This window comes from Uloborus diversus, chromosome 1 (assembly GCF_026930045.1).
Source record: "Uloborus diversus isolate 005 chromosome 1, Udiv.v.3.1, whole genome shotgun sequence".
Taxonomy (NCBI): Eukaryota; Metazoa; Arthropoda; class Arachnida; order Araneae; family Uloboridae; genus Uloborus; species Uloborus diversus.
In genome coordinates this window covers 101,074,452-101,095,318 of record NC_072731.1, presented here as the reverse complement: position 1 = coordinate 101,095,318, position 20,867 = coordinate 101,074,452, and the positions used below count along the sequence as shown (strand labels likewise).

The 20,867-nt window shown below is 32.6% G+C and overlaps 1 protein-coding gene across 1 annotated transcript in view; it reads left to right on the top strand.

The window, feature by feature from the left end:
* The window catches only part of LOC129216141 (lysosomal protective protein-like), a 51,587-nt gene extending 43,796 nt beyond the window's left edge, over positions 1 to 7,791 (top strand). Inside the window, exons 9-11 of the mRNA XM_054850339.1 lie at positions 1,680 to 1,769; positions 7,401 to 7,487; positions 7,659 to 7,791. Of these exons, the coding sequence (XP_054706314.1) occupies positions 1,680 to 1,769; positions 7,401 to 7,484 (174 nt within the window). The 3' untranslated portion in view covers positions 7,485 to 7,487; positions 7,659 to 7,791. The remainder of the gene's footprint in view (positions 1 to 1,679; positions 1,770 to 7,400; positions 7,488 to 7,658) is intronic.
* Positions 7,792 to 20,867: the final 13,076 nt, after the last annotated feature.

Below are 20,867 nucleotides of genomic sequence, written 5' to 3'. Positions count from 1 at the left end.
CAAAGCACAATTTAATTACAATATTATCAGAATTCAAAATCAAATGTTACAATGTTTTAACTCTGCAATAGCCTCTTTGAAAAGGTGGTTTCAAAAATTTAACAGTATCTTAATTTATTATGCACAAATGAGAAACTTTAGAATATTCTTGCAACAGAAGAGCTAGCAGGCAATGCATTAAGGAACAAGCAATATTTTCAAAACTTTCATCTATTGTAATTTTTTTAAAAACTGGTCTACCATGTAGTAATTGGGTTAGTGGGAAAAAAAATTTGACTGGAAAAACAAGTTTCAGGAAATAGGGATAGTTTGTTTTGCAAAGCTGTGATACTTGGTACAAAATCTAGGTTAATATTGGCAAGTAAAATTCTGCCACTTTCTTCTAGAAGTACATGATAATTTCAATCACAAGCAATTTAGATGAAACATATTAGCAAATTATAATCAGTAATGCCTGTTTAATTTTGTATGTCACTCCTCTTTCCTAAGAACCCATAAGATTTTCGTTCCATTATTAGATTAATCCAAATGTTACAAGCATCTGCATTCTGCAATTAAAAAGTTCTCTTCCTGAACTAAATCAAGAAAACTAGCAATGGATTTTATTTTTTCCCAATGATGAAATGAAGTTAATTTTTTAAGTTTACCTAAAGAAATATCATTTAGTAATTACTTGAATTATTAAAAGTGCTTTTTAGTTTTTGCCAATTTCTGCTGGTTTTTACCGATTGTAACCAGTTTTTGCCACTGGCAGGGGAAAAACTAGTTTCTGCCGGCAGAAAACCAACCCTGCCTCAAAGTCTTAGAAATTATTAAAATCAGTTATACACCATCTATACAGCTGAGGCATTTATCTTGTTGTTCATAACACAGCTGAGTTCATTTACCTTGAAGGCTGAGAAGTCATAAACATCAACAGAACACCATCCATGTTGTAACACAGCTGATTTCTATACTATGTTCTTGTTGATGTTTTGTGGCAAAACATCTTTGACTCCTTGAAACTTTACAAAACATCTGTGAGAACTAAGAGCAAAATTCAGCTGTGTTACAACATGAATGGTATTCTGCCAATGTTTATGACTTCAAGGTAACAGTGTATAACAAACATTCAACCATGACTAACATAACATTGAAAATAAAGCTGGAATACGCTTACTTCAGGGACCACTCCGTACGTCGCAGGTTCTTCAAAGTCTGCAGGCTATTTCTTAGTTGGGGTAAAAAGATAGCAAAAAATTTTGAAGGAAAAAATCTAATTTCAGCAAAGATTTATTCGTCATTTTCTGGAATAAAATCCAGAAACAGCTTGTACTTGTAGTTTTTGTTTAGCATCTTATTTTTAAGCTTTTCCCAACCTGATTTAGATTTTACGTTCAATTTTAACATCAGTTTATCTTACAGACTCTCTTTGGATTTTTTTATCTTTATGGCAGACTATTAAAAAACATTCTGCTGCTGAGAGCATGCATATAACCTTACACTGAACTTATGCTTGATGAAAATATTTGTTTTGAACAATATGATAATCTTGTATTCAAATCTTATTAATAGATTTTTGAATTTGGTTTGAAGATGTTTGCTAAACTGCATCACTGTTCGGTATTTTGTTAGAGCAAAAATGATCTTTTTTGTATGATACTATAAATATTTACATTCATTTTAATTTTTGTTTCTAGGTGAAACAGAAATATCAAATTTGGAAATTTAATAACCAAGTTGCTGGGTTTGTGAAGTATTATGATAAACTTTCCTTCCTAACTATTAGGGTAAGATCTTTTATTCAATAGACTATTAGCTTAACAGTTAAAAATGTAATTGAGGACTAGAATGCAGATTTTTCTGAAAAATCGGAAAAAATACGATTTTTTAAAATTTTTGGTCCCCAATTTCTTATTTTTTCTGTTTTTTCCTCTCAAAACTTCATCCTCGTAATATTTGCCAAAAACGTATGTTCTGGAATCATGCCAACAACGTCAAACACGTGCTGAGCCGAAAGTTGTATGCTTCGTTTGAGATTTCAATCTTTTTACATCTGCAAGTATTTCAATTATTTTTAATGTTGGATGGTTTTTTACTATATGCTACTTTATATCTGCTTATTTTATTCATCATTTTAATAATATTTTTATCACTTTAATTTATCTTGGAAAAAATGCAAAAGTTAATCAAAAAATGTGACTTAGCACCTTAGAATTTTATTGAAACTTGGCATGGTTACTTTTTTTGTGTATTTGAGAAAGTGTAAAAACTATTTATGGTGAATCTCAAATGGTTCAGGCTTTACAGCCTGTTAAACATTTTGAGATTTCATGATTAAATAAGGCAGCTGCAAGTCGTTCTTTTGATTTCGAAATCATATTAGGAAGTTTTTAACAACAAATTTTGGGTTCCAATGCAAGGAAAATTTTAACCAATCGTTTATGTACATATTTATTTATTTTCAATTCTTACTATGAAAAGTATGTTCTACCACATAAAGAAATTAGGTAATTCTCTCTGTTGTAAATTTTTATTTTACAAATAGACCTAATTTTAAAATTCATGTTCTCACTCATTTAGCACTATAAACTAAAATAATTTTCTCCAAAAAATATGAAAAGTTGACACTATTGTGTGATGCAGCCAAGATTGCCCTTTGGCTCCCCCAACCCTTTGTTCAAGAACTCAGGGGTTAGAAATTGTTGCCTCTTTTTCAAAATTCAGATTTGTTCAGGAATAAATACTCTTGCATGAAATGGTACAATGCAACAAATTGTACAAAATCATAACTTATACTTAATTAAATACATGTTACATTTAAAACTGGTAAATTAGCCATTTTATGTTGAATTTTTGAATATCATGGCTTCCAGGCTCTATTTTGATGCAGTTTTGTATATCATCCCTTATACGAAATTTTTTTGGATTCCCTCCTTTTTGCTCTCTGATCACTCTCATCCCTGATAAAGCTAGTTGATAAAATTAGAATTTTTTAGTAGCTTAATTTTTAGTGCTATTTGTTTTTAGAGGGAAATTTCAACAGAGTGGACTGAAAGTTTTTTTACCTCGTCACTTCCTCATCAGCCACTACTGAGTACCTATTTAAAAAATTTTATTGCTATTGATTTGTAAGTATTTAGATATAGTTGAAGTCTAATAAGCCTAATCTCAATTCTGATAATTGTATAAAAGTAAATGGCCAGTTTGGTAAAACACGTCACTCCCTCACAATCACTCTCTCTTATTCCATCATAAGTGAGAAAGAGCTGTAACTTATGAAGAAGTCATGAAATTAAGTTATTATTTATGGGATTAAAATAAATTGTTTCTGCTATAAAATAAATGCTAATCAACAGATCAACCTTGCAACCATTTTCACTTAGGTAAAGGTTATAGGCATCATATAATAGGTTTCATTCCCTCACTTATATATATATATATATATATATATATATATATATATATATATATATATATATATATATATATATATATATATATATATATATATATATATATATATATATATATATATATATAAGGGTGGTCCTTATTTTTGAAGTTGTAAATATTTTACATGATGCCCCTTCAATTTGTTCCATTATACAAATAAATGATCCATGCAAAATTTTAAGTCAATCCATGAATATTAACACGTGCCCCTAGGGCCCCCTTTTTTGAGTTTCAAAGAAAAAATTGCGGATTTTCTCATTTTTATGTAAAAATATTCCTAGGTTTCATGTTTAAAGTAATTTTGAACCTCAATAGATGTTGCTACTTCCAGATAAACCATTCTCTCACTTTCATTTGTCTGTAAAATTTTACATATTACATAGGGTACATGTACACCAATGGCTTTGGGACAGGCATACCGCTATTCGAGCTCGTTTCAAACCAAGAGGTGGGGGAACACTTCTTTCCACCAAGATGCACACAAGGGATTCTAAAGGCCATTAATGAATGATTTTTGACATCAAATTGCCTCCGCCAGGCTTTGGGGGTGTTCATTTGGAAAATTTTCTGTGTATGTAAAAGGTGTGGCAAATAGGGTCACTAGGTTTCCATGCTATAAATATAAGTAATGACAATTATATTTTAATTCGCTGTTCTTTAGTTATATACTTAAATATTTATACATTCTTATATATAATTCAAATTTTGAAAAATCCTCGATTACCCTACCATAAAGATAAATTTTATTTTCCATACCAAAAATATAAATTTAAAAAAAATTCCAGATCGGAATAATGTAAAAATCAATACTTTAAACTGTCTTCTATTTCAGTACATAGTCCTTTATTATCATCAAATTCCTCTTGCAATTCACAAGATTTAGAAACTGAAATGGGTATCTATCCTAATCTGTTGAACCTTTTTTCTATATCTGGTCTAACACAACGCAAAACAGCTTGACAACTATTGATATCTGCTCGCATTTCATAAATATTAGACAAATGCCATATTAGGGACAAAGACGCTGCTCATTTATTAACAGCCAATGTAGATGCAGTAAATTTAAATCCAAATAACCTTATGATCAATCGTACATCCCTTAAGAGAGCAAGAAAAAGTCTTCGAGAGGTAAAATCAGATTTCATGAATTTAAATTAAGATTTTTTAGTTATTCCCTGGGATACAGAGCTACATTCAGATGTAACTGAAAAAAAAAAAAAAAAACGCCGATAGGCTTAGCATGATAGCTTCTGATCCCAATGTTGAAGTTACTCAGAATTTTTGAGATATTTCTTCAGTTGTATATGATATCTTAGATGATTGCTCTTTATTGCTAACTGTTCAAGCTGTAGTGTTTTATATAGCGGCTTACAATACCGGTCGTATAAATTGTGCATGTAATTTTTTAGAGCAAAAGCTGAGCGGTGATATATTGCATTTGTATTGTATTATTTAAGCGCTTTAAAGCGCTTACCACTTAAATTCTAAAAGAAGAATTTGATGACATATTATTGTTCGTAGAAAGCGGAATTAAGAAATATTACAGAGAATTCTCATAACGTGTAATAATATTGCTTGGTTAAGTCCTCCCTCCTACAGGGATATGTTTTCGGCAACCTGGAGCTTATCTGTGAGCCAGATGGGTGGCAAAAGGAATTTATTGTTTGAATATTTATATATTTAGGAAACAATTTAAATTGACCTTACATGAAGAGAATGTCCGTAAATGCTGTTTTACAGTTAAATATTGTATGAAGATATAGTTTTTCGCAGCAACCCATTGTAGACCTTTTAAATTAATATAAAGTCTAGTGTCTAAAAACCTGCAGGGTACAAAATGATGACAAACATGCAGCAGAAGTAGTGATTGAAAAATTCATAAATCACTTATGGTACATAGGGGATGAACTAGTAGCTTTGTCCGTATTGGATGAAGGAATTAACTTTGAAGATAGCAAAAGAATACTTCAAAAAAAAAAAAAAAATGCTTGCTGAATAGGAAGACGTGTCTGATGACTGTATAAAAAATTTCAGATAACAGTAGATGATTTGGAATATTTTCTTAGTAAAGTTCTTCCTGTTTATAAAATCAATTACAAGTCAATAAAACTGTTTGATAAGTTACAAACACCAAAAGATGTTTTCTTATTTGATCCTGATTCATGGCAAAATGAAGGAAGCTATTTAAAGGGAAGAGATATCGTTAAAACGTTGAAAGTTGTGAATGATACAACTGAAAGAGGAACACAATTAATAGAAGAATTTCACAATCAATTTACCAAATATGAGTCACAAAAGCAATTTAGTATTTTACAGACAGTCCAAGACTATCGGGGAAAAAAATGCACACGATTGAGATACATTGAGAAAAGCGTACAATTAAGGTCAAGTTTCTAAAGCACTATTTCATTCTTATTCAATGTAAAATCTTTAGACGATATGAAGTAGTTAAAACGATTAATTTTAGTGCTACCTCGCTGTAAAAATATTTTGCAAACGTAGGAGAAACGATGTACAGGGTCTGAAGTAAAAACTCGAAGATTTGTGGGAAAATTATCAAAAGTGTTAAAGTTCAACGTCCTAGGGGCACGTGTTATTATTGACCGATCAAGTTCAAATTTTGCACCGATTACTTTTTATTATAGTGTCACAAAACTAGGGGGCGTCACTTGTTGAATTCCGAAATTTTTTTTTCCCATATAAATAAGGACCACCCTAATATATATATATATATATATATATATATATATATATATATAATAATGACTTTATTTTTGCTGGCGGTACGATGGAGGGACATTATTGATAGCCTTGGCTTCTAATGTCCAAGACGAAACTCCAGTGCTTAATTTTAAGTCTTAGTTTTAAAAATCTGCATTCATTTTTCACATGTGGTGCGTTTTGCCCGATGTAATCCTGAATGTTGATTTTTTCAGAACTGGACATCCTATTATCAGTTTTAGTATAATTTTTTTTGGTCTTTCGACCATAGGATGCAGCAGACGCCTTCAAATTGATGAAGCACACAATGAAACACCTGCAGCTGTTGACCACTGTGCTGCCAATTCAGCTTCACGAAGGTTGACGATTCTGCCCCATTCAAACTCCGAATCTTGCTCAAATTTCGCTTTCTTTCATCAAAGAGGCATAGTAAAGATTCAGTTAACATTTACTCTAGCATATAACCTCCAATAATCAAATAAGCCTCGCTACAGCCATCGATTTATATTCGGTTCGATCCGCCATTCAAAGGGCGCTGCTCAGGATACGCATGCACTACCGGTCTGCAACTCTAATCATTTGCATATCATGCCCTACTTTATATTTCCTGCAATTTTCACAAACAGGAGTGTATATATATATATTTATTTATTTATTTGAAAAAGTAGAGAGAGAGATAGAGAGGAAAAAATGTGCAAAAAATAAATATGATTGATCATGGCCAATAATTTCTCATAAAAAATAAATCATGTTTTTACAAAGTTGATAGAAATAATTTTCTTAACTCTTATTTGACCTATTTGGAGAAAACTATCCATATGCTTAATTAGGATTTGAAACCTGTACTTTGAAATGTTTACCCAAATTAGGTGAACTTTAGATATGCTGGTTTTTAAGAATAAAGATAAAAATGTGGAGAATATACGCCATTGAATGCAAAGGTTTTAATATGGGAGTGGGCAAAAGGTTAAAAATAATAAAATAATACTACTCCCTTTAAACATAAATCTGGGGGGGGGGGGGGGGGAATCTCCTTTCCACTCAAAAGTTCGAAATTTAGCACCTGAGTATGTTGTTCATGTTTGATGCTATAGTATGCAATTTAAAATTTTAATGAGAGTTTTATATTTTCTGCATTTCAAATATAGTTGTGTGAATTTGAATCATTAATCAATAACTTTCCAAAGTTATTCAGGTAATATTTCAATGTATGCATTTCATTATTTAATTAATTAATTTTTCAGGGATCTGGTCATATGGTACCGCAAGACAAACCAGGACCGGCCTTTAAAATGATTTCAAGTTTCTTGAGTAATACGCCCTTTTAAAATGTAAGATATAAGAAAATATTGCCTCTTAAAACTTTAATCCAAGTACAGTAATAACTATATGCTGGTTTTGTTTGTCATATATTTTACTGTCAGTGCAATATGAATGACTTAACATTTAAACATTTATGTTCTTGTTATTCTATGCTACATTTTGAATTTTTCTCTTTATAGCTGTCTGGAGTATAGATAGATTTTCTGCTACTTAAAAGATGCACATTGAAAAACCAGTGAGATTTCTGAAACTGAACCTTAATTTTAACTGTTATTGCTGTCTTTTTAATAAAAATATAATTTTATTGGCAAATCTTTTTTTTTTTTTGTGTTGTTTCATTATCTATCAGTGTACATTTAATACTGTGAATTTAGAACGTATGGCATACTTTCAGAATAAATAAATTTAAAAGAGAGAGAGAGAGAGAACAAGTCAAATTACCCATTGATAGTCACTTAAAAATAAGTGGCAAATGTAGTGCTTTTCTGTGATGAAGCTGAAATTCTCTACTAGCCCTTTTTAGGCAGATTATTCCAGGGTTGAGCGTGCATGGAAAAGCTGACATAGTATATATATATTTATAGATATTTTTTTGTTGCAAAAGCACTTGATCCTTCATACGCCTTCACGTATCGCAGATTTATGAGATAGGAGCTAAAAATTGAATTAAAGAAACTGATAACAAATTTTAAAATCTATAAAACTAAAATAATCAACACAAAAAAGAAATATACAATGATTCAAAAGAAAAAAACATTAAATGCAAAATAATTCAGTCACTAAATGTCGGCATCATCTCCCTAGAACGCCAATATGGGTGGCAAAGATTTTCTTTGTTCAGAGGAGAAAAATTGAGTAGATGTTCTTTGTCCATCTCTATATTTTCATTGCATAAAGTGAAGTTGGAACTATTATACATGCTAATGCAATGCAGTTGTTTAGCAAGGCAATTGTGACTAGTTTCCAAACGAAATGTTGCAACTGCAACAGATCTAGGAGAATCTGGAATTTTGAAAATAGTCTTCCTCTATTCCTTTTTTAAAATTTCTTCATAAAATTTGGTGTTGTAATTTTTCTCTGTAGTATTTTCAATTATTCTTTCCATTGATTTGAATGATACTTTGCAACGATTTGATTGCAAAATGTTTGTTCCTTTTTTTGCTATTTTATCAGCGCATTCATTTCCAGTACTTCCAACATGGGATGGAATCCATTGTAAGATTCCCTTTCAACTCAAGAGTCAAAGATTTTGTCTACATGATTCAATACGTTTCGGATCTGGTATATGAATGGCCGAAAAGGAGTCAGAAAGCATCACAATGTCTTTGAATTTAATCTCTCTTCTAAGTATTTGTTCAGTTGTAATTCTAATTGCCTTTGTCTCTCCATCAAAATTGGTTTGGAATTTACCGAGAGAAGTATAGAATGAAAATAATTTTGAATGCATACCAGCACACACACACACCAACCCCATCTATCGTCTAATGCAGCTGCTTTCATTTCACAATCCACTGATGATGACTTTATCATCTTATGCATCAAATTCTGTTCAATTCTGATTGATTCAAGTTGCATGGGGTTGGAAAGTTTCAGTAGTTTTTCTTTAGGTACATTCAGGAGAATATAGTCTGATTTCAATTTATAAGCCTTCTGTAACAAACTTTCCTGTGTGTGCTTCTAGGCTTTGTGATGTTATAGTTTCTCCATAGATCAGTTGATGGTAACCTGATTAGTTTTTCATACAATATTAAAGCTCTTTCCTGAATTATTACTTTTATCTTATTAAGGGTTTAACATATAAGTTGTATGTCTGATTTAAGGTATCTCGACCACATCCCCAATCTGCTCCTGCTAGTCTTTTAGCTATTGTTAATCTTGTTTGAGCTCTTTGAACTAAATCATCAATATATTTTTTGCAAAACAGCTTTTTATCAAATAAGTAGATTGCTTCACCTGTCTTGTTTATATTACTGCCATTGTATATTAAATTCATCTCGGTTGGCGACTTAAGGTAAAAGTCTGGTACACGATCTTCTCCAAATTGACTTCCATTTGATTATCTGTAGACTATATATATAAAGATTTTAGTGCTTTATTGATTCTATTTGTTATTTTGTTCATATTTTTTGCTGGAGCTTATGTTCATATAACTGGGTCATCAGCTTAAAGAGCACATTCTCTGCCCTCCATGCTTTTTATTGTTTCTGGGAGATCATTTTTATATGCATTAAAAAGACTTGTACTAGTTACACCTCCCTGCTGTAGACCACAATGAGTCTGTTTATATATAGATGTTTCTGATCCATAACAAACAGCATAAAATCAGGTGGTTAATGGTATTAACCACCTGAACATATTACCCCCGATTCCAAGATTTTTTAGTTTAAAAATCAAGTCTATAAAAACAGCGATTAAATTTTCACTTCCAAACTATTTTAAATTGTCTGCGATAGCCTTATGACTTGTTGCAGGGCCGGCTTTACAAATTCTGCCGCCCAAGGCAATATTGTCAAGTGCCGCCCCCTCCCCCATTAAATAATAAAAATAAAAACAATGTAAAATAATACAATAATAACATAAAAATAATAGTAATGGTTTCAAAATTAAAGTGAGCTCCCAGTTGAATTCCAAAGTGGGCTTTGCATATCTAAGCACTGGTACACACTTAAAATTATCTTTTTTAGCATTAAAGTAGTGCACCTTAAGACACTGAAACACATATTAATATTTTTAAAAGACTTAAATCACGCAATTTACTGCCTTTAAAGTTAAATTGAATTACTATATAAATTCCAAACAAGGTTTGCATATTCAAGCACTGGTACACACTCTATATTATTTTTTTAGCATTGAAGCAGTTAATTTTATGGCACTGAAACAGACATGTATTCATAAAAAAACCATTTCAATTTTGAAATTTGCCACCCCTAAAATCTGCCGCCCTAGGGGGCCGCCTAAGTGGTGTATCCCTAGGGCCGGGCCTGACTTGTTGATTAGTTGAATGGTGGTGGCACTATAGTGAAAGAAAGTTGTTTCAGTTAGTTTTTTTTTTTTAAAGATATTTGGAATGCAATTTAAACAGATTAAACATTTCAAAAAAAAAAAAAAAAAAAACTTAAATACTTACTGATAGTTAATTAACCTAAATCCGACAACCACAGACTTTGCCGAATTTCCTATCCCTGCCAAAAGTTTTTACATTGCGCATGAAAAAACCTTTGAACGATTGCCTTTATGGATGTTTAAAAAAGTTATGAACTTTGACATAATTACAGGATAAACTCGCTTAAATTTCAGCACCTTAGTCCAAAAAAACGATGCTTAATGCAGCAGATTCACACTTTACCGTGAAATAAGAATTCCACAAATTTTCCCGATCTGTACTCGAAAATTTGGACATTTTTCAGATTTTAGCTCAATCCTTTTAACTAAAAACTAAAGATGTAAAACACATTCTGGCATAATTTTATACTTTCTTCCCATTAGTTAAAAAAGACATAAATTACAGTAGAAGCTAAACTGTGCAAAAAAGGCGGGACAAGCCGATTATGAATTCATGAATTTTTTACATAGTTGATCTTTTGGGAAAAAAAAGCTTGTTTAATAATGCTACCAGAAATTCAAAAGGAAAATTTTGTTTCTATTCTAAACACATTTCCAATCATTTCAAAGAAAGTTCCAAGCATTTTATTTTCCTCCTTTTCAAAATAGTTTATTTTCTGTAAAATGTTGTAAAGTAAAAAAAAAAAACACACACACACACACACATACATACCCAGATACCTGCCAAGTCAGATAAAAATATAAAGTATTTGCGCACGCAACTCAAAAGTATCTGCAAGCTAATCATTGTCTATCATGTAAAAAAAAAACACCATATGCACAGCACTTGCTGTACCCAACGCATTGGCAATTTATGAACTTTTCTTCTCATAAGTGCCGTGGCGTTTACGTCCGAAAAAACGGTATAGTTTTGGAATCCTTCTGTGCATTGGGCTTTTAAGGGACCAAAAGCAGATGGGGGACTTGCTCCTAGTGGTATCTCTCATCTTCATAAATAACGCTTTTTCTACTAGATTTATTGCACTTGTTTTTGTCTCCTCCCTCAACAGAGCATTTCCAAGAAGCAGCGAGATGCTAATTTTTCCTTCATTCTCAGAAATTTGGGTATTCTATTAAAGTATTGATTTCTTGACTTAACAGCTTAAGAAATGAAAGGTCCCCCCAATTTATGATCTGCAGTGGAGATATAATTCCCAAAAATATGTCAGCTTATGAATGCAACAATAGCTGCTAAAAGAAGCTTAGTTTTTAAAATGTTGAAATTTAGCTTAGGTCTTTGCATCCATAAGCTCACATAATTGGCAGGAAAATTAGCTCCTTGTAACCTCAAAGCGTATACCTGCAAGCATTTATTTCTTATTAAAATTCTTTTTTAATTTAGAATTCGGACAATCCCCCCCCCTTTTTTTGAGCAATCACGATTGCTTATTGCTTTCATTTGACCGTCCTTGATGTCCGGTTCCTTCTTCAGAATGGACCAGGGGCCTCTGCAGCACCGCCGTCCGATGGAGGACGAAGCTGCTCCTCTGGTCCTAGCCTCCACTAACAACACTGTCCACCAGTCCACCAAAATCCCCTCCTCCTAGGTAGTGGCGTCCATGTCCTGCATACATACACACACGTCTACACACAAAGAAGTCCTTACACACTTACACACACATAACCGGCCAGGAGGAGGGGTAGGCTTGGGAGGACATGAGCCGTTTCTCGAAACAATAGCCTCCAATGAGTAGAGTTTTGTCGCAACTTGTGATTGCGAAAAACATAATTTGAATTCAAAGTGTCAGAATTCAAATTAGATGCACACACACACACACATATATATATATATAATTAATATGTATATATTTTTTTATGTGATAGACAATGATTAGCTTGCAGATGCTTTTGAGTTCCGTGCGCAGATACTTTATATTTTCATCTGACTCTGCAGGTATCTGGGTATGTGTGGTGGATCTGTTTGGCTATTTGACAGCGACAGGTATTTGTGCTTGTCAACTGTAATTAATCATTAATATGAAGTCAAACAGATTTTTTTTTCACGTAGTTTGAATTCAACTGTTAAAATCATTAGTTTGAATTTCAATTGAATAAGTTACAAAATGAGATACTTTTTTTACAGTACATTAGTAAGTTTTCTTCACCATAAAAATAAATTTTTGTTGCACACAATAAGTTATTAATTTTTCTTGAAATCAACATAAATAAATTTAGAACAATCTCCGGATAGAGTTACTTCTTCTTTTTTTTAAATAGTTCTATAAATCATTATTATTATTCAAAATCTTCCCAAAATAACTGGCAAACCGTAGTTCGTAAGCAAAATTATTCAATAGATGGCAGCACTAATGACTCCTTTTAGAAAGTTATGAAAATATTTATAAACGAAATTACATTTTTTTAGCAAGTGCTCTGTGTTAAAGAGCTATTCGCAACTCCAGAGCTCGAATACGCTACCTTGCGGTGATTAACAACACTAAAGAAAAAGGTAAAACATTCCATTTAACGTGTTTCCTTTGAGGTAAACTACAGGCTTCAGACAGCTTGAGGTGTAGAGTAATTTCAGAAGAATAGAAAAGAAAGCTTTCCACAAACACGATGAAAAATTACTGTCATTCACTAAGCGTCAAAGCAAGTTATAAGTTACAGCATTTGTTTGTTTTACCTGTTTCATCCGTTATTAGACAGTGGCTGCATCGCTCCCTATAGTTCATTGGAGTTGCGAATGGACTCCTTTTCAAAAGTCATTTATTGCTAGTAAAAATATCAAATTCCCCTCTTTAACGAAGGAAAGTTATCTTTCCTCCGTTAACAACAGTTACTTCGGTTGCGTTCGACGAAACTCACAGGTTTACCGGTAAGTAACTGGTTACTAACCGAAGCGTTCTATGATCAACCGGTTACCGCAGCGGCTACCATTCTAAGCAGTTGATTGGTTGATTGGAGCGCGTGATCATTAGCTGTCACGTGGTTAACTAACCGGTCGCTCTCGGTCGAGCTCGTCGAACGCAACCTTCGTAAGGATTTTAGAACAGTCTACGCTGAATATGTTTTTCTTTCACATTTAACATAGTTTGGCAACACCTTGTAGGTAAACCTAAATAAGTTAGGAAATCGGTCAATGCAGGAACGATTCTGACAGATAAACGAGAGGCAACCCTATATTTTGGCGCGAAATTATACCATTCTCAGACTTGGCGACAAGGATTCTTCCTGTACCTCGTGCGTGGTTTCACACAATTTTAAAACCATAACCCTATAAATAGATTTTTGGCGAACTTTTATTTTTTATTGTTCAAATTCTTAACGTTCTTTCTGGATTTTTCAATCTGTTCTGCGATAAATATTTTCAAGAAAATTTATTTGCATCCCAAGTAGCATTTTATCTTGGCTCAATATTGGCGTGAGATTGTTCACGTTGGCAACGTCTTGGCCAATATTGGCACGATTTTTGCAATATTAAGCCAATATTGGCTTCCCATTGTATTAACAATATTGTTCTTAGATTGGCAGATAATCTTGAACCAATATTGGCGTCTCATTGCATTAACAATATTGTACTTAGATTGGCACACAATCTTGTCCCAATATTGGCTTAACAATGCGCAACCATTATTGTATTTAGGCTGTGAGACAATATTGGCGAAAAATTGGTCGAATTATGGAAAGCCAATATTGGGCGGAAGATGGCTCTTTGATGTTCAACCGATTTTGAAACAAATCTGAAAAATGATTCATTTTCCTAAGTGAGCAATTAAACACTGAGTCTGATTACCTGAAACTCCACAAACTGTTTTTAAGCTAAGACAAATTTTGAACGTAGAGAGAGTCCTCAAAAATTGGAGCTATTTGAGTTCACTTTAAACGCTTTTGTAATTTTTTAAAACCCGGCGAAAAAGAAACTTCAACTTTGTCTGCTCTGCACATTTTGTGTTTTGTTGCTCTTCCTCGCCGCTGCACATGGTAAATGCTTTTGTCCGAATATCGGAGATATTTTCCTCAAAATTTTATTGTTGCCTTCATTTCTTAAATGATGTTTTATCATTTTCATCAGTGAATTTTTTTTTAACTATGTCTAATCCACTCTAAAATTTTAAAAAGCGAAAGAGAAAAGCGTTATTGGAGCAACTCAATGAGAAAGCTTTCTTTTGCAGTGATGAACTTTGTCTTCCAAAATAAAAGTAATGAAATAAGGCAAAAATTTTTTTGAAGAAATATTAAATACTGAATAAAATTCTGGATAGATATCCAACGTTGAAGAAATTGCTGAAACGATGTGAAGCAGTGAAAATTTTGGATCGACATTGTGTTTTCAAAACTCGAAATCATAATCGAACAGTGACATTCTAAATTGCGTCAAACATTGAGAATTCTGAACTAACATTTGAAACTGGAGTAAATTCTGGATCATATTTGACTTTGAAAACACTGGATCAATATATAAAGATTCCAGGAGTTTTATTTTCATGATTCTAAAGTGAGAATGTATCATGAGACAAACTTTCCGTGAAAATTCAAATTTCTACTGGAAAACTGCATTCCTTTTCACAGTGCTCTATAACACCTAAACTTATTGACAATAATCTAGTAAACTTTTAGAAGTCTGAATGCAAAATCTGAAAGAAGATTTTACGGACTAGTTTTATGCTACCAAGTTCATTTCTCTACACGGATTTGCGTTTTGATGATCATAAGACTTTTGCTCATTACGGAATGAGAATTATGTTCCATAGTCTATTTTCAGCTGAGCATGTACGATTAGATGGCAGTTAAGGTAGTGTAAACTATTTAGCGTCAAACATTGTTACGGAAATATTTGAAGTTCTATCTGATAAAGTTGTTCACGAAATGTATCCGAAATCGAATAAAACCAACATGCTTTGATTAACTATGATTTTACACCAGTGTTGAATTTTTTGTGCCAAACCCTTATTTTCTAATGACATGTCAGGAATCTCTTGAATATACGTTCAACACTATGACATTTTTCATATTTCAAGTTAGAACTTTTTTCTAGAAATTTCGTAGGTTTTTTAATTGTTTCTACATGCATAAGTATTGAGCAAAAAAAATGGCTCAATCATCTAGAAAATCTGAACTTTTATTGATAAATGTTGTGCAAGTAATACGTCCAACACCGTGGAATTGTCCATTTGCTTTACAAATAATTCTATTTATACTGTTGCCTGTAACAAACTGTTCTAGTGAATGTTCCTTTTCAACCTTATAAATTGTTTCACTTCATCTCTTTTGCACAAAAAAATTAAGTGTTCATACTCTTTCATCTATTAAAAGTAGATTAAAATTTAATAATGTTGAAGATTTTGGAAATTTAAAGGTGAGGGGAAAAACATGTAAAGTAAGCCATAAGTTCTTTTGCATTATGTATGGAATATTTTTTATTTGTTTAGAAATAAAAATGAATGTATTTATTTTTTATAAAAACTAAGACAATACAGGGCTAAAAAGTGATGTCAGAAGTTAAGCCAAAATGCAAAGGGTTTAATAATCATTTTCAACTTTTTAAATTTTCCTTTCATTATGGTAAATGGAAGTACTTTTTTATGTGTTTTAGTTTTCAAACATATGTACTAGACTGACTGCTTGTCCATAATTTCACTGAAATAAGTGCAACCTATATTTGCATCAATAATAAATGATTTTCAGATTATTCAGTGTTCATTGTCACCTACATTACATCCATTTTAAAAAAGAAAAACTTAACAACTTTGTTTGCAGTACACTCAAACCTGTTTGTGTGGGATCCTTTTTCTTTGTGGTACATGAAAATTTCAATCAAATTGTGACTCAATTGACTAACTTGTCTATAAAACAAGTGCTCGGTAGTATTTTTAAGTGATGAATCATTCTCTGATGTATATTTTAAAAGCGGATTTAAATGGTTGGCGAGATTCAAAGTAGTTGCAAATGCAGAGCTGTCTTCAGGGTCCCATCTAACTGGTTAAGCCACAAAAAGTGGTAGGTACGGGGGAACTCTGGAGTGAAAAGTGTCTTGAATTTGTTTAAAGAAGAAATTCCTACAGTTGTTTCGTAAGTTTTGGGTTATTTTCAAGTGAGACTGTGTTACGAAAGCATTTTTTTGTAGCTAATAGTGAAGTTTTGAGTGAATTTTTTTATGCGGTCCCTATCCACCACACAAAACTAGGTTTGAGTGTAGTTTGTTTCCACATTTATTATAATGAATGCCAATTTTGTGAAATAGATCTTATTATTTTTCTTTGACAATAATTGTTAGTTCATTATTGAATACTTTTTGTTTATGTGAAAATATTAGACATATGCTGGAGTATTTGATAAAGAAATTTTAAAGATCTACTTACTTTATTTACATAAACATGGTCAAACATTTTACTGGAGGAGTTAATTCTTGCAAAATTAAGTTGCTATTTCTGAACTATCCGAGTCACAGAAAAAGGTACTTAAAAATGATGTTCATATTTAATTTTTTTAAATAGGAATAAAAATTCCTACCATTAATTGTTCAATATTGCAAAATAACTTTACTAATCAGTTATTTCAAATTAAAAAGTTTATTATTATTTTGAATGACAATGAAAACGATCAAGCAAAGATTTTGAGCAACTTTTGCACTGTACTTCAATTACATTTACTTTCTGTGCAACCGTAGAATTGCAATGAAACCAAATGTGTACAAATTTTCTATTTGTTCGTCGAGGGAGAATTAACTCTAATCTGAATTCTGCTCAGGAACTTTTGTAACTAATATTTAGCAATGTTAGTAAGTTTTGAGCAGAATTCGGAAATATCCGATATTTTCAATTAGCACAAATTAAAGTCTTTAAAATAGTAAATGCTTCCTCAAATCACTCTTTATTTTCTTATGTTATTATTACAATATGTAGAATTAAAATTAAGTTTTCTTTTTATTATATTTCATTTTACATTTTCATCAATTTTTATGGAGTTAGCATTGACTGTTTCATTTTTCTTCTGTTAGCTACTTTTACAGTTATATGATTCAAAAATAAAATATACATTAATTGGTGCACAGTCATAAGAAATTCTCTTTTTTTTCTGACCAACATTTAATAACTAGGCACTTTTAGTATGAATTAAATTGATAATGTTGTGAGATTTTGGGCTGTTCTGCTGTGGTCTGAGTGTTGTTACCACAAACGTTTCAACTGCATCTGCGGCAGTCATCTTCAGTGTTTACGTGGTCGAAGCTTCCAGGAAAGCGACTTTTAATTCCTTCTTCCTTTTCGTTTGAAATTGTTGGAATCCTAACAATTTCAGTCCTGGTTAAACTTTAACAGCTACGTACACTGCTGGCCACACGAAATGCAACACCAAGAAGGATAGTAGTCAGAGTGAAATGAAATTTTATACACGTGATGGCAACCTTACTATCAGAAAGTGATTACAAAATGAGAACAAATTGATCATTTATTACTGGAAAAATCCCAAATGAATGGAGGTTTAAGTCTCCTGTCGAGCTACCTATTGCGTGAATGTACGAGGTAATACAGTCAAACATTGAAGCATATCAGTCTTGTAGGATATCCTACTACACAGGTACTAGAAATGTGCACCTAATTCCATCAAGCTCATAGCCTACGCAATTTACCATCTCAAGTGATCCCAGATATGCTCAATTTGTGACAAAATAGGGTGACGCACTGGACATAGAAAGTGGAAAAAGAAGTCCTCTCACACCCTTGCTGTGTGTGATCAAGCAGTGTCTTCCTGGGAGCCCCGCCATGAGTGCCAACACATGTGACTGAATAATGATATTAACGCAGTTTGGTGTCATGGGGACCGCAGGGTGACCTGTCGTAGTGCTGTGGATCAATATTAGAAGTGACTATGTTTTGTACATGATTGCAACCCATAAAGGCATCCCAGCTGTGGGTGGGGTATGCCGCTGAAAAGCAAAAGCATTATTTGGTAGTTCACAACGTGTTCTCCATAACCTTACAAAAATGTTTATTTTGCGAAATTCGATCTGGATTCATCGCTATGAGAGCAATCAGGAACCATTCAGTTGCTAGCAAATCGATTTGAACTCGAACCTACTCCAAGTGTATGCGACCCTAACAAAGCCTGCTTTTTAAGAGCACACCACATCGACAGCTGTAGTGATGCTATGGGGTGCTATATTGTGTGTGGGACAGGATCACCTCCAACATTGATTCACTGCACTATCACAACCTAATGGTATATTTTTGTCATGTGTTGAGACTCGTGTTCAATAGGGCAATGCACCGTCACACACAGCAGGGAGGGGGGGGGGGTTCCTCTCCCACATTATCACCTTTTCTGACCTGCGTGATGTTATGATTTGTCGCAAATTGAGCATATCTGGAATGACTTGACGGTAAATTGAACAATCTATGAGTTTGATTGAATTAGTAGTGCTTTACATTAACTGATAGGAATTGACCTATTACATCATATGAGACTAGTATACCTCAATGTTCGACTGTACAGTGTTGTACATTCAAGCTAGAGTTTATTCAACAGGGTACTTAAACCTTCAATCATTTGGGATTTTTCCAGTAATAAATGTTTATTTTCATTTTGTAATCAATGTTGCCATCAAGTGTAAAATTTTGTATCATTCTGACTGCACCTTCTTGATGTCGCATTTTATGTAGACAGTAGTGTATATAACAATAACAATAATGGAAGCCACTATTTAACCAATATTGGCTTAAAATCGGCATGCAATAATGGCTCAAGAGTGTGATTGCAATATTGGCCAATATTGTCAAAATGTATCCCCTCCGTGCTTCAGCCAATATTGTGAGCCACTATTTAGCCAACGTAACGCCAATATTGGCGTTAGATCGGCATGCAATAATGGCTTAAGATTGCAATAGCAATATTGGCCGATATTGTTAAAATGTATCCCCTACGAGCTTCAGCCAATATTGGGTGTAAATCGTACGCCAACATTCAGCCAACCAAGTACAATATTGCGCCAAGATTCAATGCTACTTGGGATATGTCTATTTCAGTAGGATACTGTAGTAACAAAGGTTATTTAAATCATTTATGTGGAATTAGGTTAAGGAAAAGTGTCCAGTCAATGTTGTTAAGTTCGTTTTTTTTCATCGAATTGAAAAACTGATATTTATTCAAATTCACTCACAGAACAAGATAAATAAAATGTGTACTCACAGTTTATATCAGATATTTTTGATGTTACGCTGTTGCGGATGACGATTCCAAATGATGAATTACGCAAATAAAAAAAATACACCTAACAAACTGTTTGTTTTGCCCAAAATGAACACATGGAACGCAATGTTTTAGTTTTGTCGGCAGTTTTGTAAATCTCCGCAAGGTAGCGTATTCGCGCGCTGGAGTTGCGAATAATAAGTGATTTGTTTTTATTATGATGAGATTTTTACAATTAAATAGCATGAAAGTAAGTGAAACATTTTCTTGGATGTGAATATATTAAGTTGTATCTTTTTTGTTTTGTTTTTTTTTTATTTTAAAAAAAGAGCATGTTCCTTTATTTATGCTTGCAACCGTCATGCAATTAAAAGCTTGTATTTGAAGATTTATTATGGCTAAGCCTTAGGTTTTTTTCTAGATTACCATCCTGTGCATCTGCACTTTCTATCCAGAGCATTTATATTTATTTATGCCGTAATTAGACGTTTTTCAGATATCTAATCTAATATTGGGAATTGTTGTTAGACGTTAGCTTGCATAGGTGTGCATTAAAGAAACGTTTCTCGTGTGCTTGCGATTTTTGCTTTTCTTCCCCCCTTAAATAATTGAAACTATTAAGCTTCTTTTATTTCCCGCCTAAATTAACGTTCATTTGTTTCAGGCGTCCTTAAGGATTCTTCCTGTAAGCGTGCATATATTCACATCTTTAAACGTTTATCCTTTGTGAAACATTTAGTTGTTTCCTTTTCCTTACAAAATTGATGCTACTGAGTTACTTAATTATCTTAAATTAACATTCATTTTTCTCAGACGTGTTGACTTTTGTCAGAATTGTTCCTGTCAGCCTTTAGCGTGTATAGATCTGCGTCAAAGAGAAATCTGTTATCGTGAGTAAATTGTTTAATTTCCTTGATTAAGTAAAACCATTTTGATATATAATTAATTTATTTACTGCCAGAATTAGATTTATTCCTGTCACCTATTCTTAAGGACAGATTCCTCCCGTTAGCGTGCAAAGATGTGCTTTTAATGAACGCTATTGTATATAGTAGTGTATAGCATTTTTGTTCCTTGAACAATTAGGAATATTTAGCAGCAAATTTAATTTTCTGCCAAAATTAACTTTCTTTCAGATAGATCTAGTCTTAAGTAAGGGT